This window comes from Asparagus officinalis, chromosome 3, assembly GCF_001876935.1.
Source record: "Asparagus officinalis chromosome 3, Aspof.V1, whole genome shotgun sequence".
NCBI classification, from domain to species: Eukaryota; Viridiplantae; Streptophyta; class Magnoliopsida; order Asparagales; family Asparagaceae; genus Asparagus; species Asparagus officinalis.
Window position 1 is genome coordinate 15,549,256 of NC_033796.1, and position 22,855 is coordinate 15,572,110.

The 22,855-nt window shown below is 37.4% G+C and overlaps 3 protein-coding genes across 4 annotated transcripts; 1 reads left to right on the top strand and 2 right to left on the bottom strand.

Annotated features, from left to right (window-relative positions):
* LOC109833150 (kinesin-like protein KIN-8B) lies at positions 477-9,810 on the bottom strand. 2 transcript variants are annotated; one of them, XM_020400713.1, is made up of 17 exons: positions 9,648-9,810; positions 8,900-9,495; positions 8,745-8,822; positions 8,531-8,647; positions 8,076-8,161; positions 7,435-7,579; positions 7,254-7,349; positions 5,636-5,727; positions 5,115-5,216; positions 4,891-5,037; positions 4,672-4,822; positions 3,609-3,671; positions 3,284-3,520; positions 2,684-2,788; positions 2,457-2,570; positions 1,788-2,363; positions 477-1,163 (listed from the first exon to the last, which is right to left on the bottom strand). In XM_020400713.1, the coding sequence occupies exons 2-17, from the start codon at positions 8,945-8,947 to the stop codon at positions 918-920; spliced, it is 2,403 nt and encodes an 800-aa protein (XP_020256302.1). In that variant the 5' UTR covers positions 8,948-9,495; positions 9,648-9,810; the 3' UTR covers positions 477-917. The 2 variants fall into 2 exon arrangements, with proteins under 2 accessions (XP_020256302.1, XP_020256301.1); XM_020400712.1 differs by having other exon boundaries at positions 8,900-9,810.
* On the top strand, positions 10,513-13,137 carry LOC109834679. The gene is made up of 4 exons (XM_020402710.1): positions 10,513-10,820; positions 11,276-11,896; positions 12,146-12,787; positions 13,026-13,137. Exons 1-4 carry the CDS (start codon positions 10,513-10,515, stop codon positions 13,135-13,137), a joined length of 1,683 nt encoding a protein of 560 aa, XP_020258299.1.
* On the bottom strand, positions 15,966-17,467 carry LOC109834680 (golgin subfamily A member 6-like protein 22). Its single transcript, XM_020402711.1, has 2 exons — positions 17,366-17,467; positions 15,966-17,162 (listed from the first exon to the last, which is right to left on the bottom strand). Exons 1-2 carry the CDS (start codon positions 17,465-17,467, stop codon positions 15,966-15,968), a joined length of 1,299 nt encoding a protein of 432 aa, XP_020258300.1.

Below are 22,855 nucleotides of genomic sequence, written 5' to 3' on the forward strand. Positions count from 1 at the left end.
TGTTCCCGTCAATGATCGACAGGAACTTGGGGTCAATATGTAGAGAAACAACACCACCATACTACTGAAAAACTAGTGCATAAGACCTTTTCTTTTTTTTTCTTTTTTTTTTTTTTTGAGGTTGTCGCATTGTTGGGGTTTTGGTGGGGGGCGCTAGAATACAAGCCCAATCTAAAAATCTCCAAAATCGTTTTGTTTGCTTGGCACCATTTTTATTTTACATAATTTTATATGTTCAGCATAAGAGCAAAGCTCTGTAGTAGGGCGGAAAAAAGACCTAAAAAAACAAGCTGGATGAATCTAAGTATAAGCCATAAGTAGGCAGTTGATAAAATGACAAGACAGACACAGAATCGAGGCCGAGAAGATTTGCTTCTTGACGACTGGAACATGTTGTGATTTAAATTCTACATTGTCAGAGGATTGAAACGCAGTTTCATCCGTAACGACATTTACGTTAATAAAAACTACGTACATACCAATAATATGAACGCACGTAAACTTAGCAGGTGGCTCAGGAATAACATCTGGCCGCAAGTTAGTACCGTACTACAAAACACAACGCAATAACATCGTTGTGAGAAAGGGTTAAATGAACTGAATAAATGTTTACAAATAGCAACATATCCGCTCGTACCATCTCTTTCCAATCAAAACAAGGCCGTGGATCATACAACACTTACAAAAGGAGCCCACAAATCTCCCGACTCACCGTATCGGACTGGATCTAAGCTGAGAATCAATGCTCATGAAAATTGACCTAACAAAAACTACTAACCAAACTAACAACTGGACAGGGTTAACGCCCACTAGGAGCTCATATAACTTCGTGTTGAACCTACATTTTGCTACAGACACTATACAGGGGAAGGGATAAAACAAATAAAAGAACACATCCTTTTTTTTTCATATTCAGTTTAGGACCCAGGAAGATTAGAGCTCCTTGGCACAACTTTCTTATAGGGTGATTGTATTTTGGACAATTCTGGACAGCAATAATTGTGGGAATTGGTAACACCAGAAATTACAAACTTGGTTGAAGGGATTCGAAGTAAAGATTGAGGCATTCCGGCATGTCTCGCAGATTCTTCACACTCGTGACAATTATCTGGTCCCGGTGTAGAGTCTTCCTGCTGCTTTTGCCCATTTTCAAAGCATGGTTCCTGTTTACAGAATTGAGAATAGTAGTCAGCCAAAATGTTGCCAAGGAGCGAAATGCTGCATGATTTACGATACGTTCTCATTTCCAAAATAGAAAACAGTAACCACGTAGTCAATTTCAAACCACTAAAACTTGTATGCAAACGAACTACATGTCTATAGTAATCCAGAAGTCCAGCTCGAGAGCTTAAACAGGCAGAGGAACACATTAAGAAACTGATACTGTTATTGTCAACCAATGATGAAACAGCCAGAATGCTCTATTTCAATCTAATGGCAGGGTGTAAATTTCTGTAAAGAATATGAGCATGCTCATTTGTTGAATCATAAACCAATACCAGAAACTAGACTGAGTCATAAGTTGCATCTAGTTCCAAGTTAAAGTACAAGAATGTGCAGTAAAATGAGCTTAAAAATGTTTTCTGTTGCCTGGTGAGCAAAAGAAATTTCAAGAATAAAAGGAAAAACTAGGAGAAATTTTGGTTTCATATTCTTCTCTCTCTCTCTCTCTCTCTTTTATTAACTGATTTGAAGTTAGTGAGCAAGATAAAGCATCAGATAGCATCAGGTATTCTCAGACAAAAGCTTAGGAAAATTATTAGGAAAAAACAGCGATGAAGTTCAACCTTTGCTTGGTGACCACCATTGCCGCAAGATGCTGACGTAAAGCTTGCTTCATGGCATACGCATGCCTCAGTTTCAGTTGGAGAATAAGAGCTGCATTTATCAATGACAAGCTTTTCAGGAGTGGCGAAACATGTCTCAGGCTTTCTGCTTGTACAATGCTTCAAGTGAGGGTTATCATGTGACAGCAAATAGTAGGAGCTACGACTTTCCTGCCTGCATACAGTTTGAGTATCACAATGACCTTTGAAATAAGATGTCGAACAGAAATCTTGGTGATGCTGAAAAACACAAGCCATGGAGGTATGAGGATTCCCATTGACAACAGGATATGGCATGGAAGGTGATAATTCATGAGCAAAAGACGGAGAGTGTTTCGTGCCAATTGAAATAGAAGAATTAGGAACTGTCCAGTCTTCAATGGTTACCCCTTGTCTAGCAGCAAGATCCATTATTTGCTTCTGCTTGAGTCCTAAACCCAAGAGCATGTTCCACAGATTTCTCAAGGCTTCTCTTTGATTGTGTATTACTTGATCACGCATGGCCATTTCAAACTGAAGCTCAGTATTGGCCATTCCCTAAATTTATAGTATGTTTAAGCAATTATGATATTATATAATAACATTCAATATTTGTTGGAATTCAAGTGGATCAATAATATTTCTACTTACCAACAGCCTATACTGACTGAGAATATGCAAGTAGGTTTTATTGCCATTGTTACTGATTGCTTCCTCAATCATATTTTGGAGCTGGCAACGGCGTTTCTCATTTTCTTCAATATCCTATTACAAGTCAAACATTTTCACTTAGTTGAAAGTTTGCTGCAATTTATGCAGAACTAAAAGAGAGAATATTTCTTTTGGCAGTGTTAAGAAGAATAAATAGGAGAGACTACCTTCTTGTAAGTGGCACCAGCTTCATCATTGTCGCGTATGTTATCAAGAATAACTTGTCTCCTTGATCTGAATGCTTGAACTATTGTTCCATTTTTTTCGGTGACCTGGATATTGTCAGCAGCTGTAAAATGTCAACAATCTGCTCCTTGCTAATGTTCAGCCACTTTGCGCAAAAAATAAGTAGTGGCGATGAATCTAAAGTAAAGCATGTTTATAGTACGTCCTATAGCTGATACTGCAGACCGTACAGGAATCCGTGCATAATCAAAATTGTACATGTTTATGACTTAATATTAGTGATTTCGCATTTACAGTCAATGAGTGCTTTGCTTTCTCTATTCAAAAATACACAATTGTAACTCACCAGCATAGCACATAATTCTGTAATTGATTTCAGACAGAAAAAGGTGGAGAATAAGAATAAATGGATATTTAGGTTCTCATAGAGTTGATAGAATTTCCATTTACTTTTGTCACTCTGTCATAAGTCATTACCAAAAGAACATAGATCAATTTAATGTCAAATATTGATTGACGCAGATTTATTTGACACAAGGATACCAAAAATTGGATCTTCATGTTAAATGCAAGTTATCTACCTGCTGTTTGGCAATAGCATCATCAAGGTGTTGGAGCTCAATACGGTTCCGAAGATTGGTTTCTTCAAGCTCAAACAATGCCTTCTGTAGATTGATGCGCTCCTGAACATTTTCACTGGTTTCATGGCTTAGAATGTTCAACCAAGATAGCTCATCATCAGCTGCCTTTTCAAATGGTTTGACACTTAGCTGAAAATCCTTCTTTGCTAGTTCTTTTCTCAGCTGACAAACCTCAACCTGCACAATTTAATTTATGACAACCTAAAAGTAAGATTATTTCACGTTTGCATCAGATGCAATACATATAGTTCTTTCAGGAGTAAACCTGGAGATTCTCAATCATCCTTTGGTAGTCCTCAACATGAGTATCAACTGTCCCGATATTTTTCTGAAAGAAAGCAAGAAAAAGTGAGAGCTAAGCACCGCTTAAGAATGCTCTTAGTTTGTTAGTCAACTCCAGGGAAAAAGAACCTCTTGTTTGCCATTATAAACATAAGATAAGAGATTGCTTTCATCACCCTTATAATGGTAAGCCTTCCATTAGAAAAGAATATCCTAATATAGAATCTGCCTTGCCATTTGACGGATGCATTCTTCGTGACAAAGAGAACCAGCAAATGATATAAATGGATATTAACAGCAACTTGTGTATTCATTTTATATTCTGAAATCTTTTGACCAAACTTGATCTTGCCAGTACAGGTCTGACGGGTATTTCACTTCATATATTATGTTCCTAACCTTTGAATTTATCATGTCAACAAATAGGATAATATTATCTAATATAGTAAACACTGCTGTATTGGCAAAAATGTATAAGGTTCGTTATCAAGGGTGTGCCATTCAGAAGAATCAATTGGACAACTGATATGGTTGACTTCTTAATATTTGATCACTTATACTCTATCAAAAGAAAATTGATGACAACAATGAAACTGCTGGGCAAGTATCTTGACCTTCTCAAAGAAATGCACGAGTCATTGGCAGACGAGCTATTGGATGTGTCGTGATTTAAGAAATGGGATAAGAAGCTTGGAGGATTTAAGGAACAACTTATTCTAGTAAGGAATCAGAAGAAATAGTAACAACAACAAGTAGATTGTGCATGGATTGCCACTATATTTCAGTAACTCAGGGTTCAGGATAGTGTTTACTCTCTGATATTAAACACTTCTTCAAGTCCAACACGCATCCCTGTCAATTCTCGAGGTGTAACTCGACATTAACATCTGGTCACAAAAGCAGATGGTATAGGTGAGAGTGAAAAACACCATCCAGATATTTTCTTCACTCTTTTTGATGTGTTTGAAGGTGTGTCTTATGGGAACAATGTATGACCTAAGAACTTGACTGGAAACATATTTTAAAACAAGAGGAACAGGAGCTACATGGATGTGTGTCTTGATCTCTTTAGCTCGGTCAGCATACTTCAGGGTGTTGACTGTATGGTGATACTGATCATCAGCAGGTGATATTGTAGCTACCATGACAGTTCGAGAATTTCCACTAAGTCCATCCTTCAGAATCCGTGTCAGTTTGCTGCACAAAAAATTAGCATTAGTCTTCTACAACTGGAAATTTGCAGCACAGACAAAGTGATCAGCTACCTATTGCGATAAGGAACATATGCAAGGCCCTTCTTCTGATGCTTTCCCAGGGCATTTATACAATTTGCTAAAGCAAGGAGTGACTTGTTGATATTGGCTCCATCTCTAAGCTTTTGCCCCCCATTATTTGTTTCGGAAGCTCTCTCGCTGTGGAAAAAATGGCATGTAAATGCGTGCTCCAGATGAAGTATAAAATTGCAGACAATAATATCCAGAGTAATCACCTTCCAGCAAGATCAACTAGGGCAAGTTTTCCACGGAGAACTTGACTCTTGTATTGGTTTTTCTGTTTTCTTTTCACAGTAATCTCCAGCACGGCATGGGATCTATTGGGCCAGAACAAACAGAAAATTGTTTCTTCATTCTAAGAGTTACACAGAACTCTAATGTAGATAGGAAATCAGAGATATCATGGACAGAAATCAGAAAAACAAAAGGTATCCGTCTTGTGCAACACGGTTGGACTCACAAACCATCCTAACCTCAGGCTTTTGCAAACAAAGGTGGGGCCGGTCTCTTGGGTTTTTGTCCCCTTCCCACGTTGAACCCAACCCAACTCCGCATCCATTATTTAATAGTATGAATTTAAAGCAAAACAGTGCATAATTGTGTATAAAGGTTTGGACCAGAAAAAACAAGTCTGATGAACCACCAAATTTTTGCACTAGTTACAGAAATACATCATTAACTTTTATAATTAAGAAACGCTAATTGTTAATGAATCAGTGCAGAAAGTAGAACTTACCGTGATGAAGTTGCATTTGCCTCTGTGCTTTCTGTTTTACGTCTGCTATTACCAACATTCAACAGTTCAAGGATTCTGTCAGCTGAATGGACCTGAATAAATTGAACAGTTACAGGAAAGATAAAAGAAAGATATATTTCCAGGCCACATTACTGTAGGCATTTGAGTAGCTCCAATAAATAGACAAGTGCTGTGTACTGTCTTAAATGAGGAGCAACTAAATGCATTTAATACAAAATAGAATGGCGAAGAAAGCAGAGAAGCCGAAATTAACTGCGATTACTGCATTATTTTACTAAAATATAAGCCCTCTAACCAACAAGACAGGTAGACATGCACCATATGCCCGTATGGTAAAAGGTAATATCCAAAAGAGAACGTGCTTCAGTTCTATCAAGATAGAGTATCACCTAATCTTGAACACAGGGACAACTAGAGGCAATTTAAGGTTATAGCCATCTGGGAACTCAGTGGGTCCACATTATACATGTCTACCAAAGAGTATTGGCTGAACCTAAACTTTTTTATCCTCTTTCTTTTACATACTTCTTTTTCTAAGGGAGAAATTGGTTCATTAAATAGTTTGATGCTTCCAGGATATTAAACACGGACCTCCTCTTCCCATTTACTCGCTGCTTAACAAGTATGCCAAGGACCTCTTGACGTGCTCACCAATATGTTACCATAAACTTCTGTTATAAAATTTTACAATACAATAAACTAGTCAACCTTTTGCTAATATGTCACCCATATTCAGTAAGTTACAAATGAAAATTCAAGGAGGTTATCTATAGAATCGGAGTTCACTAAATTTGAGAAACAGAATTCTGCACTGGTTTTGTAATGCTCCGCTGCACTTGCCATTTGCACTAGGAGTTGAATTAGCCAAACTATCCATTGAAGTGATCACGCAAGACCATGCAATTTGCATGCTTAAAAAAGTTCTCATTGTCTAGAGACTCTCAGCTGATATCATGTACAATTTACTAGCCAGGAGACGTTCATTGGCCTTATGTTTTAGTTCAAATCACATCATAGATCATCTTTAAGTCCTTTAATCAGCGTTGTCTGATCCATTAATCCACCTGTACAAAATCCTAAAGACATCGTTAGGACAAGCAGGGACAAACCTGCAGAACTCACAAACTGTCTACTAGATAGTTAAAACCCGAATATCTAGATGTATTGTTCAATAACCGACATCATTTATCTACATCTCAAAATATCTCAACCATAAATATTAGAAAAAAACAACAACCACCACCACTAAGCCTTTATCCCAAATGTTTGGGGTTGGCTACTCCATAAATATTAGAATGCCAATAATTAATATTTAAAATGTTATTGAGTACAAGCATAAACATGGCATCTTGTTTTACATTGTTTAATGAGTTTAAAAGATCATGTGATGCTTTCAATCTACAGATTATTAAACTTTCATGGCTCCATAACGGGTCAACAGAACTAAGATATGAAAGAATCTAAAGATTCAAGATTAGATGCTTCACGCTAACTAACTGCACTAAACTTAATCAAGAAAATGTTTACAGTGACACCAATAAATAAGATACTGGCGTGAATCACCAGGAAAAAGAACACATGAGATTAGAGAAAGGACCTTAATACTTCTTAAACCAGCAACTATTATGCCATTTACTGGATCTTCTCTGAGCTCCAGGTGTCCTGATGATTTTTCAAGCAAGTCATAGATGACCTAGAATTAGCCAGAAATACAAGAAGTTATCACCATTCACTATGTAAAATTAAAGGAGTACTGAGAATCAACAATTTAACCGTACTTCATTGTAGACTTCGAGATATGAACATGCGACTTCAAATGTGTCTGAGCTCTTGTCCTCTTTTATAAGGTCAAATATAGTATGTAAGCTAAGAACCATGAGTCCAGGATCATTACGTGTCCCAACCATTGTGTAAGTTTTGCCACTGTTAAACATGTGCAGTATGTGAGATTTTACCAAAAAGAAAGTTCCATTATTTATCACTAATTACTTGCAACAGTAGAACGGCCATCTTGACAAATTGATCACCCAAAGGTTCTGGCTGCTAGTTGTGGATTACATCAAATGGAAAAGGCTGGTATATGGAAAGGTTCCATAATGATAGTACTTAAGTAGTTCTTATTACTTGGTATTCTCATATAGGCCTACTCTATATAATTCATGGGAACATGTAAAGTATAATGCCATCTAGAATCTATGAACAGTGACCCAAAAAAATGCAATCATAAAACTTGTCACAGCAAGATATTTCTCCGATCATTGAAATCGTTATCCTTCAAAGTGTTAGAATCCTCATCCAAATTGTAAAGGATACTGAATTTTGTTAAAGATAATTCAAAGCAAGCCATATAATGATTTTTAGTATGGGTTAAGAAGTGATAAGGATCTATGGACAAAACAAATGCCACTGAACATAGTACCTTCCAGTTGAACCATATGCAAAAACAGTTGCATTAAGGCCATGAACAACCCCAGCAATTGTTGAAGAGATATTCCTATAAACATCCTGAGAATCAACAGGAGAAAACTTTTAGGATTTAGCAGGGAAACACTGAGCATATTTTGAGTTGTCAATGTGTTTAAATCAGTTGAAGCCGATTCTAATCAAAGAAATGTGGTTACTGGATGATTGCTTTAGTAACTAAAGAAATTGCAGTGAGTTGAACAGGTGGCTTTGGCTTTGTATGAGAACCAGTCGATGAATGTATGATTTCCATAATTACCTTAAACCCCTAATCCTAAGCTTCTAGGCACATATGAGTAATCTACGCCTACTATTTTGTTACTTTAATAATGCAGAACACACAGCAAATGGGACATGATCAATACAATTAATCGTGAAGCTACATTCAGGTAAATGGTACAAGCGACATACCCCATTTGTACATTCAGGTCCAAACACATGATCAAATGAATATCTTCTCTCTTTTGTTCGATTCTGTATCCGATCTAGGTAGTCCTTTGACAAGTCGGGGTCTAAAACAACTAAACCCTGTAATTTATGCATCAAGATGTCATGTCATCAACGAATACACTGATACTCGTGTATCTTCCTGAATTCTAAAATGAAAACGTAGATCTTCTCAAACCTTTTCGTCTGTAACTTGAATGATATGTCTGCTTCTCCGCTTCTCTCCCTCCGTCAGGGGCCTGCATTTCACAGCCACCTACAACCAACACAACGACGCAAGAGATAAAAGCATGTAACAAACAAAAGCGTATATAAATCCACAATAATACTCACTGATAGGGTTGCGGTCTGTTTTGAGGCTGGTGCTTTAATACTTGGCATGACTGGATCATTCACGTGTCAGGAAATTCTTTCACGTAAATCAATTGCAATTCCTTTAATATCGCTAGGATCGATCACAATTTCAGTATTTGCCCTTAGAATTGCCCAAATGATACACATTCAATTACAAATCCACAGTTTGCACAATTTCATCCAAGCAACAAAAACCCCTCTCCATTGTCCATCAGCAAACCCTCAAAATTCCCAAATCTGAATCTCGTACGTGGAGGAAACTTTCAGAGTCAAAATCCAAAAAAAAAATGCACCTTGAATCAAGCACCACATAACCTCCTCTGAAATTTACCCAAAAAAATCAAAACATTTCCGCCAAAATGCTCGATTTCACCAAAATTTTGAACCCTAAGCCAATAAATTAACCACGGAAGCACCCCGGCATTCCCTTCAATAAGCTCACAGAGCTTAGCAAGAACAGTAACCCTAAATCGAGCAGTCAAAATCTCCAGCCACGCCGAATACAAGCTAGCTCAACTCCATTGATCTCCGTTTCCAAGCTCCTCGAGCAACCACACAAGCGCGCAAAACCCTACCTAAACAAGGAAAAGATCCAAGAGCCGCCAAGCAAAGACCCTAGCGTTAGATAAACGCCACCGACACGAAAACGGAAACAAAGACGTCGGACTGCAGATGGTGGGGAATTGGGGTTCAGTTCAATTTAATCTAATTTAATGCAGATCTTTACTTAATTAAATGGAGGAAGGTAGAGAGAGGGAGCGGTCCCGGGCTCCGCGGAGAAGCTGACCGCCGTCAAGTTGGTGAGTGTTTGGAGGAAGATCAGTCGCCGATCGGTATCGAGATTCGCTGTCGCAAAAGATTTTCAACTGATTAGAAAATGAGAGGTTATTATAATCTATACTGGACGTGAGAGTGTTAAAGTGCCGGCCCACTACATGTACTAGTTATTTTGGGTCTGAGGGAGGAAAAAGTAATTGCGCAACTTTTTCAAAAATCTACGAAACTGCCCTTGCGATTTGCGAAAATCTGAATTTTTTCCTTCCATTTTCCCAACTTAAAGCTGAAGTTTTAAGGGTTTTTTTTTTTGAAATGTTGTACAAAAATCGGCTTTACTTTTTACTTAGGGAAAAATGTTTCAAGGCCCCAAAACCAAAAATCGGATGTGGCCCAGCCCCCCCAATTATCTGCCTTAGCCTTCAGCCCCAAAAAATTGCGAAAATTGTGGGCCAGACCCAAAAGCCCATACGTATACATCTAGTGGGTGTATTTTATTGCTACCTGCCGAAAATGCCCTCATCTCTCTCACTGAGAAAACCGGCTGAATGGGTTCTCTTGTTCGGTGATCTCTCCCAACGCATTTATGACGAAGTGACGGGGGAAAGCGAGGGGAAAAAGCGCGGGCTCCCGCCATTATTGTCTGCTTCATCATCCTTTGTTATAAATTGGTTAGTTTTATCTCTCACTCTCTCATTAATAAAATTAGGGTTTTTTTTAACTGTCTACAGCCCTTTTGCACCTAAAATCCCCTCAATTACTCCTCAACTCCTCATAATTGCCTTCATTACTGTCCTCATAACTTTCAACCACCCCTAATGGCCGCCAATGACTTGATTTGCATGGTGTCTTTAGGCGAGAATGCCATATTCGTGAAGCTAAGTTCGACAACAAGCTTTGATGAACTCCAATTTGATGTGTCTGAAAGATTGAAAGTACCTAAAGAAGCTTTATCCTTTATATTTAAATCTGAGAGGCACCCCAACCTCAGTTTTTCAGTTGACAACGATGATGATTTGAAGTGCATGTTGGAGCACAATCGAAATATTGGTTGTACGGAGATTCACATGCAAGCTGCTGTTAATGTAGAGTGTTCCACTTCAAGGAAAAATCAGATTAGGGAAATGTAAGTAATTAATGAACTCTTTATAACATTGGGTTTTGTGTGATGTAAACATTGTTATTTTTTTCTTCAACTTTCAACCATCCCTTATGGGCATCAAATCCCTCAATGTAAGTTATTAATGATTTGTAAGTAAACAATGAACTCTGTCAGGAACAGGTCTATGTGTGATGATAAGCCAATTGTGATTTCAGGTTTCGATGCTAACTTGGGAAAAAATAGTTGTCATCTCTGATGGTTAGATGTTAACTCTTCATCTTATAGGTTAATTTTCCAAGAGATATGTTAACCTTTACATGAACATGTTAATTGTCGTGGGAACATGGTTAATTTTACACCCAGTTAGTTAACTTTTGTTGTACTATGTTACCTTTGGTCCTACTACTGTTAACTTAAATTATCAGAAGATAATATAACATATTGTGCATGATATCTCACTGGTTGATTAATTTGTGCAGTAGTGATGCCTCTTTGAATGCAGAATATAGTCGTCCTCCTCCAGGAAATGCATCCAATTCAGAGAGAATCCAAAATGATTTCCCGTCTGGTGAGGTTGTAATGAGAGCTGATGATATTCTCAACAACACTTCCAGCATTCCTCAATGGTGGCACACAACATTAACTGAAAAGGGGCAACAATTTGAGACTGTAAACGAATTGAGACTAGCTTTGCAGTACTATTCCATGGCGAAAAAATTTGACTATGAATTTGTAAAGAATGAACCCAAACGTATCCGAGTATGTTGTCGATATAAGGAGACATATGGATGCCCTTGGATGCTCTTTGCATCTCCTGTTAAGTATGGTAAAAGAATTGAAATCAAAAGGTTTGTGAATGAACACAGTTGTGGACAACATGCTAACAATTCAGGGCAATCACGGGCATCTCGTAAATTCATAGCAGCCCAATTGCGACCGGTATTAAAGGCGCGACCTCAAATCCGACCAATTGATGTGCAAAAGGAGTTCCTCACTCGATATGGATTGAGACTTGAATACAGTAAGATATGGTGGGGCAAAGAAAGAGCGCAGGAGGATATGTATGGTGATAGTTATGAGGCTTATGATCAATTAAGATGGTAAATTTTACAGTTATTTTATTAAGTGTACAAATTTTTATCATAGCCGCTTATAGTACAATTGTTAGTTGTTGATTTATCATGCAATATCTCATCCTTAGATGTTTCATGTTAGTTTTCATTGATATGTTCCAACTGTCATTGTGGAATGTTATGTTTTATGAAAACTTGTGAGCTTTTATGTTAATATATTATCCTAATGTTCCAATGTATTATATATGCTTGAGCAGAAGCTACATTGTTGTACAGGTATGAGCAAAAGGTGAAGGAAACGAATCCAGGAAGCTACATATGCATTGACCAGAATGAAGGAAGGTTCAAAAGACTGTTTATATGTTATGCCGCTTGCATCGTTGGTTTCTTAAATGGGTGTAGACCCCTATTATTTTTGGATGGGACCTTTTTGAAAGACAGATACAAAGGCATGCTCCTGAGCGCCATAGCATACGACGGAGACCAAGGGATATTTCCGGTTGCGTATTGTATATGTGATCAGGAAAATGTTGATAATTGGAGATGGTTCCTTCAAGGCTTGTGGTCCATACTGTATGAAAGGTTAGACCCGTACAATCCTCCCCACCAATTGGTAATTATTTCTGATGCCGACAAGGGGATTCGAGAAGCCGTGAGAGAATATTTCCCTGAAGCAATCCACTCACGATGCGTGCTGCACCTAGTTGAAAATTTTAGAACAAAGCTAAAGGATTTGGGATTGAAAGCAAAGGACACACAAGTTTTGGGGAGTTTGCTCCAATCTGCTTGCTATAAATACACTATAGCGGAATGGAACGACTACATGAAGGAAATTTATGAGATGGCTCCAGTCGCATATGAGATTGTACTCTGTTATTCGCCAGAGAAATGGGCGAATGCATTCTTCCCTGGCATCAGGTAATGCATTCATCTTAGATTATGACGTTTTGCAGTTGATGTTAACTATTCTACATATATGTGAATTTTTCTTCCTATAGGTTAACTTTGTCTGATATATGTTAACTTTCAGCAATATATGTTAACACTGATGTTTTTATGTTAACTTTGAGCAGTAAAGGTTAAGTTTTGTTGTTACGTGTTAATTTTATTACATATTGGATGCCCATCATACTATTAATTATTTTGTGCTTTGCAGATATGGTCATGTAACCTCTAATGTTGCAGAATCCTTTAACAGCTCGATTGTTACGTATCCTGCAAATGATAGAGCATATCCGAAAACAAATTATGAGTCGCCTGAACAATAGACGGATAATGGCTGATAAGTGGACAAGCTATCTGTGCCCTAAAGCTGAGAAGATTGTTAGAGAAAATATGGAAAGAGGACGTACTTTAGAGGTTAAACAATCTAGAGATGATATATTCGAAGTGCAGTCACATAGAACTACTCACGTTGATTTGGAGAAGAGGACGTGCACTTGCCGGTCTTGGGACGTAACCCGTATTCCTTGTGTGCATGCTTGTGCAGTCATTATTTATATGAAAAGAGACGTATATCAATATTGTGATTGGTTCATGTCCGTAGAAGCGTTTAAGAAGAGCTACGACGAAATATTATATCCCATCCCAGATTATGAGAAGCGGAGTGTGTCCAGGGATGAAATACAGATTTTGCCACCAATTACCACTAAGAGGAGGGGAAGAAATAGAACAAGACGCATAAACAACAGAACCATTTACAAACGTCCAGTCAAATGTTCTCGGTGCAAAGTTGATGGTCACAATCGAGCAACCTGTAACGAGCCCATCTGGTGACTAGTGTGTTTCTGTTTCTTACAACAATACTTTTGTATGAGACAGCAAAGGTTGTTTTTAAGTGGTTAAGTATATAGTGGTGGACTTTTGTAATCTGTGATAATGATCGACTAATCATTTTGTTCATGCTAGCAATATCTAAAAGCAAGGCTGAAAGATGTTAACGGATTTGTGCTTGTTCATCTTAGATTTTTCAAAAAGATATTGATTTTAAATTGGCCAAATGTCCAACATCTCATTCACTGTTCTAACGGCTAACTGTCCATCATACTGTGCTAACAGCTTCATTACAACGGCTAGTTTCTTGTTCCTTATGCAATATATAATGTGCCCATGGACAAGCTAAATTTAAATGTATGTTCTATCTTCCCTGCACTCGGAGTTTGAGAGAGTGAGATGAGAACATCAGAGATATCTCAGTCACAAGAAGAGGTGTGTTGTTTCTGTCAAATTCCAACACCCATGAGGCTGTGCAAAAATGGGAAGAATAAAGGAAGATACTTCTGGGGATGTGCAAATTTCCCAAATATGCAATGCAATTTTTTTGCTTGGGCTCACAAAGAGAATGCAATGCCCAGTAAGATTATTTCATTCTGCCCAGAAGTCCCCGTTGAAGATGAGATAGCGACCAAAACAAAGCAACTGAAGAAAGCACTGAAGCAATCGAACCGTGAAGTCGAAAAATGGAAACTTTGCTCATTCTTCCTATGTTGTTTTTGTATGGTACTAATTTTCTTCAACATTGTGATCTGTAAGATGAAAATCAACTGAAGAAACTTCAGTTTGTTATGCTTTTGCTGTAAGTGGTTAAATATTAGTTAGACTTTTGCTGTAAGTGGTTAAATATTAGTTAGACTTTTGCTGTAAGTGGTTAAATATTAGTTAGACTTTTGCTGTAAGTGGTTAAATATTAGTTAGACTTTTGCTGTAAGTGGTTAAATATTAGTTAGACTTTTGCTGAAGAAAGTGATTATTTATCTCACTTATATGTTAACATTTTCTGAAAGTGGTTATGTTCTCGAGTTATATGTTAACTTTTACTGAAAGTGGTTAACTATCAGAGTTATACGTTAACTTTTACTGAAAGTGGGTTTTTTTACCAATTTTTTGGCAGTTTCACAACCAGATATGTGCATCTTCTCATCCACACTATCAACCAGTTACACAAACAGTAGAATAACTGTCAAAGAGAATGATACAAAGCTGCAATAATGTTAACTAAATTAAAATGCCAGTTAGTTTTGTTCCCAATTCAATGAATTCGTACACAACACTTTTTAGGATATCATTCACCCATCCTTTTCCACTGTCTCCCCTTGATTTTTCTGTTCCCATCCTTCTATTAGGAGTTCAGCTGCAAGCCTGGCACGGATGACTTCAGACTCGTCAGAGTGATTAGTGACTTGAGTGGTATCAACCCCATGAATTATAGCCTTTATATATAAAGGAACGAAAAGACCACAATCAAAGCTGCATGATATAAGATGGAGCAGATAGTTAGATATAACATGCTGAATAAAATGAAAATGTTTAAATTTAGTTAACATACTAAGACATGTTTAAATGCATGAAATACTAACATTCCAGTCTGTTGCTCACAAGGGACGGCTTCATATCGGAACTTTCTCCAAATATTATTCGGATCGAAACCAGACTTCATATGGTCCATGAATGCAATTACTTTATTTACTGGCTCAACGTATGCACTATGGCCAGCCGAGCTATAATGCTTGACAACGTCCTCATCCAACCTTACTTCAGCCACATGCCAGTGGTCATGACGCACAAGCGGGATAAGGAGTACATTCTTCCTTGCGGCAACATGCTTTTGTATGAAAGAGGTGTATAGATGTGGAAAATCTGGGGTGACTGCATAAAGACTATGCTGTATTGCCAAAAAATTATGATAAGCCAATTGTAAACATGAGATAAAAATGGTAGGAGATTGAACCTAATGCTTACGCAGAAGAATGTCGATACAACCCCATATTGGTTGCCCATGGACTCCACATCTGGCCTCTCTAGATACCGTTGAACGTGTTAACAATAACACGTGACCTGAAACATAACAATAAGATCCAAACCTCGTTCAACCACTTACTATAGAAAAATATGGAAATATTAACATGATTTAGCAAACGTTAGCATAAATGAGTATAAGTTAACATAAATAAGGAAACGTTAACACGTAACGATGAAAGCTAACATTTTATAGCAAACGTTAGCATAAATGGGTAATAATTAACATAAACCTGGAAATGTTAACACGTAACAATGAAAGCTAACATGTCCTAGCATACGTTATTCAGAATGACTAAACTTACTGATGGGCTTTTTGATTGCAAAACTCAGAGATCCTTCTGTTCTCATCTGGTGTGAGCTTTGATAATACGTGTTGAGGTACTCTAAAGTTGTGAACGAAGGTTCCTTTACTATCAATCAAACGTATGCTAAAATCATCAATGTTAGGAATATCCTCGTTCAGCAACTTCAAAAGAGCCTCCTCCTTCTTCTTGATTTTCCTCTTCCCCAAAAAATCCCAAGTGCATTCATCAGGCTTACAATAGAACCTGATTTTTTCCCTCTCTTCCTCCTTGTGGTGTGATATGTTAATTATCTCTTGATGAACTTCCTTCTTCTTTTCTTGAGTGAAAGGGGTGCGGACTAGTTGTGAGCGCGTCCGCCTTCTGGTACTTGGTCCCCTAGTCCCCTTTGACGCTAATCTCTTCATTCTCTTCTGATAAACTTGCACCTGTTTTCCATCCTCCATCCTTTCTTCATCCAGTTTCTCCTCAGCACATTCTCCCTCTCTGTTTTCCACCACTTTTTCTTCATCTTTCTTCTTTCCTTTTTCCTCTTCCAGACTTTCCATCCTTTCTTCATCTTTCTTCTCCTCAGCACATTCCCCCTCTCTGTTCTCCACCACTATTTCTTCATCTTTCTTCTGATGTTTTTCCTCTTCCACTTTCTCCTCTTCCTCTTCCTCTTCCTCATTCTTCTCCTGCTCTCGCTCTTCCTCTTTCTTCTCATCCACAGTCACTTCCTCTTTCTTATCCTCCTCACTCTCTACAGCTTTCTCCAAATTATCATCCTCCATCTCTTGCCATTCACCTTTCTCTAACTCCTTCTCTGCTTCCTTGCCAATATTGGTTACCTCGTCATAATCGAAGCAAATTCCATCATCACCCCTGTCCTCAGAATCAATACTCCTCCTTATTTTCTTTTGTGCAGACCCTGTATGCCCCTCTTTCTGTGACATAATCCCCTTCACATTCTTCTTCAGGTCTTCGGGGTCAATCAAGTCAGCGGTCCCTTCATAACGCTCTAATTTCTTGTTCAGCCTATGTATCTCCTTAGAGCATTCCTCCCATTGAAGGCGCTTACTACGCTTGACAGTGTGGAGCAGTTTCCAATTAATTTTGGCCGTATTCCGCCAAAACTGAATTTGATCTTCGGTTGTCAACTTCTCTATTTCATCTTCACTCTCAAAAGCATCTCTAATATGCTGGGCCAAAATCTGAAAAGTAAACCATATACCCATTACCCATATGTATCCACAATATTAAAAAAAATAGTTATGAGAATCCACAATGTAATTTTCTTACCCAAAACATGTTAACATGAAACAATGAGTACATGGAAAATTAACTAATGATAAAGATAGAAAATTTAACTCAATTGGTAATATGCAAGAATGTGTAAAGAGTCATTGATGCTTACGTAACCTATGGATGAGCTCCTTGTCCTGCCCTTCACCTTATCTTGCTTCCCATCCTTTACCTTTTCTTCCTCATTCTTCTTTCTCACCCTAGTTTGCTCCATAACCTTACTCCTATATGAGACAATTGGGCTTCTTTTTTTTCCCAAAGCGAGCGATTTCAATCTTCTTCCTGCTAGGCTCCCGTTGAGGGTATTTTTCACCTTGAGGGTATTTTTCACCCCATTCAATGCTGGTCGTAATTGGTCTCTCCATGATTTTAATGCTTGCTTTCTTGGCCTTAGAGACAATTGTCTCCATCCTCAACGATCCAGCAGTCCCTCCAATCCTTACCCAATTGGTCATCGGAGGCTTCCATCTCAAGTTTAGGGCTGGTTTTTTAATGCCAGTCATCTCATAGTACCATAGCTGTCAGAATCGAAGGAACGAATATCAAAATAGTTAACTTTCAGAACTCATTCTTCAACTACACTCTAAATAGCTACCTTTCACCAAAACATGTTAACATTAATGGGTACATGTTAACTTTCACCTATTAATGTTAACTTTAATTTTTATATGTTAAAGTTCATGTTAACATGTTAATTTTAACCATATTCTGTAAACATTTAATATTGTACATGTTTTCTAATGCCTGTTACCAAGACTAATGTTAACTAAAACAAATGTCAGACCAGTTGGTCATGCAACTTACAGGGATGAGCGGCATGCATCCAGGTACGTATGTAACCCCTGGCTTCCTCAACCCTTCAACGGCAATTTGAATGCCTCTCTTCGTCTCATCAAAAATAAATTTACCCCACGCAATGTTCTTCACTCTCTCAATACTATCTACATATTGAAACAACTGTCTTGGAATGCCTTGTGAGCTGTTGGGGCACCAAATCATTGCACACTGGTACAAGATCTGAAGCAGCACAAAATCCTCAATGTCCTTATTTTCAGAAGACTCAACCAGTGTTTCCAGTAACTCCTCAACATATCTCCTCATGCTACCAGCTTCTTGTGAGGCCTTGGCCTTCGCCTTTGACTTTGCCTTTAGCATTTCTTTCTTCTCTTCAAAATATTCCCTCCAAAGCCGGTTGTGCGGGTGTCTATTCCCGTAGATCAATTCCCCATCAATAGGGAAGCCCGTGTGAGTTTGCACCCACTCTTCATCAAATTGGACTGAAAATATAGTCCCGCTTATGGGATCAGAAAAAGAGAATTCATCAGTTTCGCCAACATAATGGCTGAGCACATGCTCTAGTGCCCGTCGATCACGTGCTGGAGGTCCGAAGAATACATAGTGCTCAAAGTTACTGCCCTTGTAGGCATCCCAATGCCACTGCTTCAGTTTTGGTTGAAGTCTTTGCATGAAAGTACAATATGATCCAAGACAGGCACTAGGCCGTATATCACCTTCGGCTGTAGCTTTCCTGCATAAACAACTATTTACTCTTAACAAGTCGTTCAACTCCAAAGTAGGTAACAATTAACCGTAAAGGCATTATCTGAGTCAAAATTTCGTTTTATTAACATGAATAGCTAATACTTGACACTTATGCATAAACGTTAACAACAACCAAGATTTATTGACATGCATTGCAACTAGCTATCAACAAATGAGAATTATTTACATGCATTTGTTCCAAACTGATAACACTTCGTATTGTTCAGATCTTACTCCAAAATTACGAAACTGGTTCTACACTACAATAACCAGTCTCTCACCACCATTTTATTCAAAAAAAGATCCCATAAACCTCAATTAAAATCAAAATCACTCATTTAAACTAATTAAATTCAAAAACACTCAATTGCTTAGGAATTACTTCTTCTTTAAGATGGACACATCCTCTGGCAAGCGTCTCCTCTTGTGTTCTCGAATATCCAGACTTTTCATGCTCAATAGGGTTTCCGTCGCCTCGTTACTCTCCTCATCCTCAGAGGATGTCGGAGCAGAATTGCCGGCGGGCGATATCAAGGCAGAGGCGGAGGCGGATAACTTTGGAATTTCCTGCTGCGCCAATCGTGCCGACCGACGCCGGTGACGAACGTCCTGTTCCGTTTGAGTGTTGTCCACTTCATACTTGCTACGCTTACGGTTCTTAGCCATTTTACTTAAATTTTTTTGGGGCATTTTCAAAATAGATTTCCTAGCCGCTTGAGTGAAACTAGGGTTTTGAAAATGGGTTCGAAAGCTAATGGAGGTTTGCGGTGAAGAAGATACAGAGAGAGAGAAGAGAGAGAGAGAGAGAGAAGGCGGCCAGGCTGGGGGGGAACGGGTACAAAAGGGTATTTTGGTCTGAACGCCTGAACTTTTCTCTTAAAGTTGTCTTGGAAATGAAAAAAGGGCTGATTAAGTATTAAGTTTGGTTTTGGGGGGTTTGTCACACCAAAAAAAATACAGGGGGCCTGCCCACATCCGCTTTTTTGTTTTGGGGCCTTGAAACATTTTTCCCAAAAATTAAGGCTTTTTGAAAAGAGAGAATAAAGCTAATGGTATAAAACAAAGAGTAGAGAATCTCAATATGCGGATGAGAGTGAATTAAGATGAGATGATGAAAATAAAGATTATTAGTTATTAAATTTTAGAGCTTTTAGGAAATGTCAAGCGGTAAAAAGATGCAATTATATTTTTGTTGTATTAGTATCAGGACTGTCCAAAAGGACCGCTTGGCCCGACTAGGCAAATCAGGACTGGGCCCGGTCATTTTTCTTTTTTTTTATTTCAAGAGTAAATAACAATAAATTAAGCGAACTTTTGATAAAAAAAATAATCATATTATTAATTACTTATAATTATATAATTTACAAATATAAAAAAATTATAGAAATAAAAATGATAAAAATAAATTCTTTATTAATAATCAGTAAATCACTAATAATTATAAATTTATTTTGAAATTTATCGCATCACAGTAGATGAATACATCCCAACTATCTTGGCACCTACTCATTTATATCACTATCATTTGCAACTCTTTTTAAAATAATTTATTACAAATTTTTAGCTAAGAAATAAAAATTACAAACTAATGAATAATTTGTACTCTTTATCCCTATATGCATTCCCAACTCTTCAAGTTGATCTTCAACACTGACCATCTGATCGATGCCTTGAGTTCTCTTCTCGTGCCTCCACCAATCTTGTAGGCACATTATCGTCTGTACTGTATACGAATCTAACGATGTCATGTGGTCGTCGATCAAACGTCCTGCTATGTTGTCGGATTCCGAAGCTACCGTGAAAACTTTGCAATTTCAGTAAGTCACGAGTCATGATGAAAAGTATAGGATATGAAACGGTTCCATATACTCTCCTCTATTGCAAAATATCGAATTATTATTTTGACTTTTAACTAAAGATGCAGTTAAATATAAACTTTCATTAATGATCCAGATCTAGATCCACCAGTTAGCTAAGCTATCAATAATTCCTTATCAAAACTCATACCTTTGCCCCGACTTGAACTCGTAGAAGCAGAAGCTGTAGACTTATGTGTACTAACACCATATCTAGCTGCATACTCATCATATAATATTTGAAAATAAATTCTAATAGTATTATGATGAATAAGAGCAGTAATAGTTTGACCATCATCAGTGTCTATTATCATGGTACCATACAAAGAATTTAACAAACTTCGAAAGCCAATATCCTTCAAAAAAGGATCAATAAGAACCCTCAAACCAAAAACAATAGAAATAGGCCTAAAATACTTATTAAATTTACTTTCAACTTGAAAAATCATATTTCCAAAATAATTATCCATACGATAATTATTAAAATTTTTGAATATTTAAAACTTGTAAAGCAGCTTGAATAATAGTCAGTTAATAACAACCAAATAATAACATAGTAGCATCATAAAAAACTTGTAACATCTCTTTTACACTATATATAACCGATCATTCATCCTTAGTTATTCCATACATATTACCACAGCTAGAATTAGAAGTATAGAAAACAATAAAATTATTTATATGTTTTTATACTCCATTGCTATATTTAACATTGCATAGATAGAATTCCATTTATGGTCAACATCTTTTAGAATTAATCTGGGTCTAAATTTTTTTTTACACAATTGTTTTTATCTTTTAAGTCTTTGTTTAGAAACATTATGAGCATAATCTACTGTCCTAACCTTTTATATCATGGATTTAATTTTACAAAATACACTTTGAACAATTAAATTTAAACTATGACAAATAATCTAATATGAAAAATATCACCATGACATGGCAATAGCAAAGATAATTTAATATGATCAGCAGCTACATTACTATTACTTGCATTATCTAGTGAAAGGAAAAATATTTTTTTTTTAATTTCTAATTTTATAAGTTCTTCAATTATTAAATTTGTAATATTAATACCACAATGTGAATCTTCAAATGCAATACAAGAAATAACTCCTTTAAACATTTGCCAATTATCATCAATCCAGTGTGTTGTGATACATAAATAACCAGTTTGTACTCTAGATGTCCAAATATCAGAAGTTAAAGAAAATTTATAGTTTAAACTTTAAAAATAAAAAATTATTTTTCCTTGTTCCTCGTGATAATATTTCAAAATATCACGTTGACAAGTTTAATGAGAAATTTTTTAAATATGGGATAAAAACTATCAGTAAACATATTTTTAAATTCATCATCTTCTACTAATTTAAAATGAAGGTTTTTAAGAATAATAAACCTGATGACACATTTCCTAGCTCGGATTGTGTCATAGTTCCTACTACCAAGACTACCGGAAGATGAGGATTGGGAGAGTAAAGATTGTCGGATATCACATTGAGGCGTTGCCTAACATTTTTGTGCTTTTCTAAATGGCGTTTGAGCTGGTTGGTGCCGCTTTTATGATGAGCTTGGAAAATATGGCCACACAACGCACACTTAGCCTTTTGGGTGAGAAGTCTACCGTGTTGATCCTGTGTGACTTCTATCTTCTTGAAGAAGTTCCACATATCGGATCTTGGCCTTTAGGAGTTCTAAATGCAGAATCATCGCCACCGAATTTGTGATCAACATCGGTAGGAGTAGGAGTAACTGTAGCTCCTGTGGTAGGAGTATTATGATTCATTTCAACATCGGGAGTTGGGATTTGCTCTTCTTAATCAGAGTAGGAAACCATTTGATTGAAGAATTAGAGAGCAAAAGCGAGTATTAGAGAGAAGTAGATGAGTTTTGGATGAGAAAAACAATAAAAAAATCCCTCTGTTTATAGAGGCAGCCCCCTAACCAAATGATCAAAATACCCTCAAATTTTGGCCTTTTTTTTACTATTTTGGGGATATTTTGGTCAAAAGCCAAAAAATGATCGTTATGGCCATTCGGACTGGGCCCGGCCCGACCAAACGGTCACAAATGTGATCATTGGCGTCCCCGCTGAGTCCGGGCCTAGGTCCGGGCCAGGCTAGGACCTGGTCACTCCGGCCCGGCCCTTTTGCTGGTCAGGTCGGGCCTGGCCGGGTTCGGTGCGGGCGCCGACGAAGTGGCCT

Bases quoted from the DNA above. Each gene is read 5' to 3' on its own strand.
- LOC109834680 (XM_020402711.1), bottom strand. From the start codon at position 17,467: ATGGAGCAAACTAGGGTGAGAAAGAAGAATGAGGAAGAAAAGGTAAAG. The intron at 17,163-17,365 runs GTAAGCATCAAT...TTTACTTTTCAG, and splicing joins GGAGCTCATCCATAGGTTAC to ATTTTGGCCCAGCATATTAG.
- LOC109834679 (XM_020402710.1), top strand. From the start codon at position 10,513: ATGGCCGCCAATGACTTGATTTGCATGGTGTCTTTAGGCGAGAATGCC. The intron at 10,821-11,275 runs GTAAGTAATTAA...TAATTTGTGCAG, and splicing joins AAAAATCAGATTAGGGAAAT to TAGTGATGCCTCTTTGAATG. The intron at 12,788-13,025 runs GTAATGCATTCA...TGTGCTTTGCAG, and splicing joins GCATTCTTCCCTGGCATCAG to ATATGGTCATGTAACCTCTA.
- LOC109833150 (XM_020400713.1), bottom strand. From the start codon at position 8,947: ATGCCAAGTATTAAAGCACCAGCCTCAAAACAGACCGCAACCCTATCA. The intron at 7,350-7,434 runs GTACGGTTAAAT...GGCTAATTCTAG, and splicing joins ATCTCGAAGTCTACAATGAA to GTCATCTATGACTTGCTTGA. The intron at 2,364-2,456 runs GTAAGTAGAAAT...CTATAAATTTAG, and splicing joins TCAGTCAGTATAGGCTGTTG to GGAATGGCCAATACTGAGCT.